This window comes from Ricinus communis, chromosome 5 (assembly GCF_019578655.1).
Source record: "Ricinus communis isolate WT05 ecotype wild-type chromosome 5, ASM1957865v1, whole genome shotgun sequence".
NCBI classification, from domain to species: domain Eukaryota; kingdom Viridiplantae; phylum Streptophyta; class Magnoliopsida; order Malpighiales; family Euphorbiaceae; genus Ricinus; species Ricinus communis.
In genome coordinates, this window is record NC_063260.1 from 6,904,159 (window position 1) to 6,908,349 (window position 4,191).

General features: G+C 37.7%; 1 protein-coding gene across 1 annotated transcript; it reads right to left on the minus strand.

Annotated features, from left to right (window-relative positions):
• Positions 1-1,431: 1,431 nt before the first annotated feature.
• On the minus strand, positions 1,432-3,418 carry LOC8265554 (probable aspartyl protease At4g16563). The gene has a single exon (XM_002528881.4). It carries the CDS (start codon positions 3,197-3,199, stop codon positions 1,718-1,720), a length of 1,482 nt encoding a protein of 493 aa, XP_002528927.1. The 5' UTR covers positions 3,200-3,418; the 3' UTR covers positions 1,432-1,717.
• Between the last annotated feature and the right edge of the window lie 773 nt (positions 3,419-4,191).

Genomic DNA, 4,191 nt, shown 5'->3' on the forward strand with positions numbered 1-4,191 from the left:
GAAGGAAGGAAGGAACCAAAAATGGGAAAGGTTAGGTTGGCAGCAGAAGAAGCCAACCATCAGCCTTCACAAATTGAGTCCGTGTTCTGTTATGTATTGGCGGACAGCTGGTTTGCAATTGAAAATGCCTCTGCTTAGTTTTGGATGCTGTGTTCGCTATACAACAGAGAGTCACTGAAACTGTGTTCATATGTTATACACCTGCAATCCAACTGAGTCACTATTACGGAATTTGAAGTTTTGAAATTTGTTTGGAGCTCACAGGTTATTTAATTTAGAGTGTGAGCTCAATTTCACAAAATACTTGGAAAACTTTGAGTTCATCTCTGGTTTAATACTTTATGGTTTTAAAATTCAATTTGAATTTGCTCCACCAACTACAAATAAAATTTAAAAGTTGAAATTCAACTCATACACTCTGCAAATAACTCCAACTCCGCCTCAGCCAGGCAAAAGTGTTTTAACAATACACAAACGCCGTCTGTGGGAATCGAAGCCGCCGCCACCACATGGTTAAAAGCCATGCGCTCTACCGGCTGAGGGAAGACGGCCTGTGCTAACCTTCATTATTAATATTATGAAATTGGCTCCATAACTATAGCCAATTTCACTGTACATTATTTCTTTAAAACATAATTTTTTTTTTCTGAAAAGAAAAAATTAGAAACCAATAAGATGTTGCTTGAACACTAAGATTAGAATAGCTTACTTTAATGTCATCAAATTACGAATAATATGCATATTGTTTTTAAAAGAGTCCAACCATTTTCGCTTGATTTATCACTTTTTAAACTATTTTCTTTTCAATTCGATTTTAATTAATAAAAAACTGTTCACAGGCAATAAAATAAAATTGCTTTTCCTTTGAATTTTGAAAAAAATTAAATAAATAAAATGACAGGTTATACGGATATGAGGTAAAAGATAATCCACCATCGATGCACGAGATCTTTAACTAGAGAACATTAAAAGCATCTTGGTTAGAGGACGGTGAGATTATGAAATATCATTGCCCTAGCCCTATTGACAATAAAGGACCAAAAACAGAAAAAAAATCTCACTGAATTGGGTCTCAAAAGTACCTTATTTCAGAGACATTTATTATAGCTCCCCTCTTACCCCATTTTAATCTTTGGTGTACCAATGATCCAGCCATGGATTCGGAAGAATCAAAAAAATATTCAACAAATTAAACCCAGAAAGGGAGAAAAAGAAAAAGAAAAGAAAAACCTTCAACAAACAAAAGTACTTTCTCTTCAATTTATTTCATTTCCCCTTGTAAAATGAAAATTTGAATATTAACTACATTAGAAATTGAATGACCACTAATAAAATAACAATCATCAATTTGAATAGGACTACTTTAAAAGTATATAAGAAAGAAAAAACAAATTCAGAAATATGAAAGTATAGAAGCAAAATAAAAAAGAATGAAAAAATGACTTGCATATGTTAATTGCACTTCAATTTTTGCCTTGTCGATTTCCACATTATGTGCCAAAGTATAAAATTATTCCAAATTTACAATATTTGTGAAAAAATAAAAGTCAAAAGCAAAAAGTGAAGTGCACCACCATTCACTGAGATGCCCCCCTTAAACCCAACAACTTATTACCACAACATAAACCTAGGTTTACTTACATATATATATAATATATCATAGGATCAGACTCACGTGCGGTCAACCCCGAGAAAAAACTTCAACCTTGAGCGCACGTTAGCCTTGGTTCAAGCTTTCCCACAAAGATGCACATTTCCTCCTTGCAAACCCAACCCTTCTCTGCTCCAAATCATAAACCACCTCGAACCCATGTTGCTGGTAATTCCCCAAGGTAGCCCCTGGCCCACCAGTCAACTCAGCCTCCTCTCCGCCGTTCATCAGCATCAAACACCCAACTCTCCTCTTTCTCCTGACACCATCTCCACCGTCCAAGAAGTCGTAAAAGTAATTCTTCTTAGGCAGCACGACGCTAGATTCATTCCCTACAAAATGCAAGACCAAACTGGGTATATTCACTACAGTGTCATAATAGTAGCACGGACCAAGCCCTGTCTTGTCTTCAACTTCTTTTGCTCGTTCATAAACTCGCCCAACTCGGTTATCAAACTCAGCCACCACCGAGTTATACAAACTCGCTGGTAACATTGTAAAAGTTGTCCCTGAATCCACCACCACCCCGCCACTTCCTTCTCTATCAACTCTTTTCAGAAATTCCGGCGCCGGAATTTTCTTTTTGCCAATAGAAATACCCTCTAATCCAACACAATAGAAATAAGGGTGTTTTGGGTTATCAAGCATAGAAGTGTAAACAAACTGAACATCATCTTTATTAACCCTTTTCTCTTTATCATCAGAATGTCCAAGAATGAGTGGACTGGGAAGGCGGAGTCGGTCTGAGTTAAACGAGTGAGACACTAAACAGTAAGAAAATCTATTCCCGAGTTGAGGAGCAAATGAAGCAAGCTGAGCAGGTAAAGAAAGCACGCCACGGCCAAATCCAGCAACCCCAACTGGCTCAGCCAGAGCTGTGTGGGCACAGCCGAAGGTGAAGTTGTGGAGTGATAAAGATGGTGTTGCTAATGGTAGTTTTATAGAGTCATGATAAAGACGAGCCACGAGGCTGCCATCACCGTATGCATAATAGAATGATGGACAAGAAAATGAGTGGCAATCCGAAGTTTCTATGGACTCCAAAGGGCAGTCGGCAATAGCACATAAGTCTGAAGTTGGAAGGTTTGAGTGAGCAGCCGAACATGCAGATGATTTACAGTGGACGCTTCTTGCAGTGGAGGAAAGTCTTGGAGGCGGCGTTGAAGCAGTGGTGTTTTCAGCTTTGCCTTCACAAAGAATGCATTCAAACGGCTTGCAAGGGAACCACACAAGGTCGCTGCCGGTGTCAAGGTAGAGTGACACGTGTTGCGGAGGGTTGGAGTTGAGAGTGAAAGACAGAGTGTAATCACTGCCTGGAGAGAGAGGAAGAGAGACCTGATGGCGGTTTCGGAGGTGGCGTTTCTGGTGCTGATGCTGGAAACGGGAGGCGGAGCGGCTGGAGGTGGATTTTAGTAGGTGGTGTGTTGAGGTGAACTGGGTATTGGAAAGGGAGTGGGTTAGGGGGAGGTAAAGAATCTCTGATATTGAAACAGAGATACAAGAGAAACAGAGTATAAAACAGAGGAAAGCATAACAAGAAGTAGCCATGAACACTATGTCGTGTCTTTGAACTCTTATTAAGAGAGCATGAACAGGGTGATTCTATCTAGAAATGGATGAGATGAGAGGAAGTTTATAAGGTGGATCGAGAGAGGGTAGGAGAAGAGGAAGTTTCTGGTGGATTGGGTGTGTGTAGCTTTGGTTGCTGACATGAAAGGAGGTCTATCTGAGGAGAGTGATGCCAAGACCAATCTTATTATTATTATCTATATATATATCATATATATTCATTGAAGTCTAGATAATTATTGGGGATTAGAACATAAAAATTATGAAACCAATAAATAAAAATAATGAAAACGTGGAGAAATCTATAAAGGTTGCTGCTAATTTTCTGGGGTTGCAGGGTAAGAGTAGATTAGATTAAGAGAAGTGACTTCTCTCCCACTTGAAGCAAAGGACTTATGCCATACCTTTCTCTAAGTTGAGGGAATCAGCATTTACAAATTTACCAACATTACATAATTAATTAATTATTAATGTGCTCAAATTCGTATATTTTGGAGGTTATATTTTGAAATTATGATTTAATAATTATGAATTAAATAACTCCAAAAATTCATAATTGAATATTTAAATCTATTTAAATTTTATTCAATACAAGTTCAAAAAAAAAATCATCCAAATATAAGCGACTGTAGAAAGAAACGGTGCATTGATGTGAGGTGGTAAGATAACAAAGTGTTGGGCAATGAGCAAATTTAAGAAAAGGTGAAGTCAAGCTGGCTCCTCGACCCAACACTGGAACGACATTGAAGTGTTTGTACCAGGTATACTTATGATGTTTTTCTCTTTTTAAGTTCACAAAATGTTTTGGCTTAGTTTGACTTGTGATTGCTGGAAACAACTATAGTTACCCTAGCATTTAAGTGAGATAAACTCAAGCAAATATTTCAGTCATTATGCTTAAATAAGTTCACCTCTGTAACACTGTTAAGCTATTTATACCAGAAGTAACAGATTTCTGAAACAAATACTTT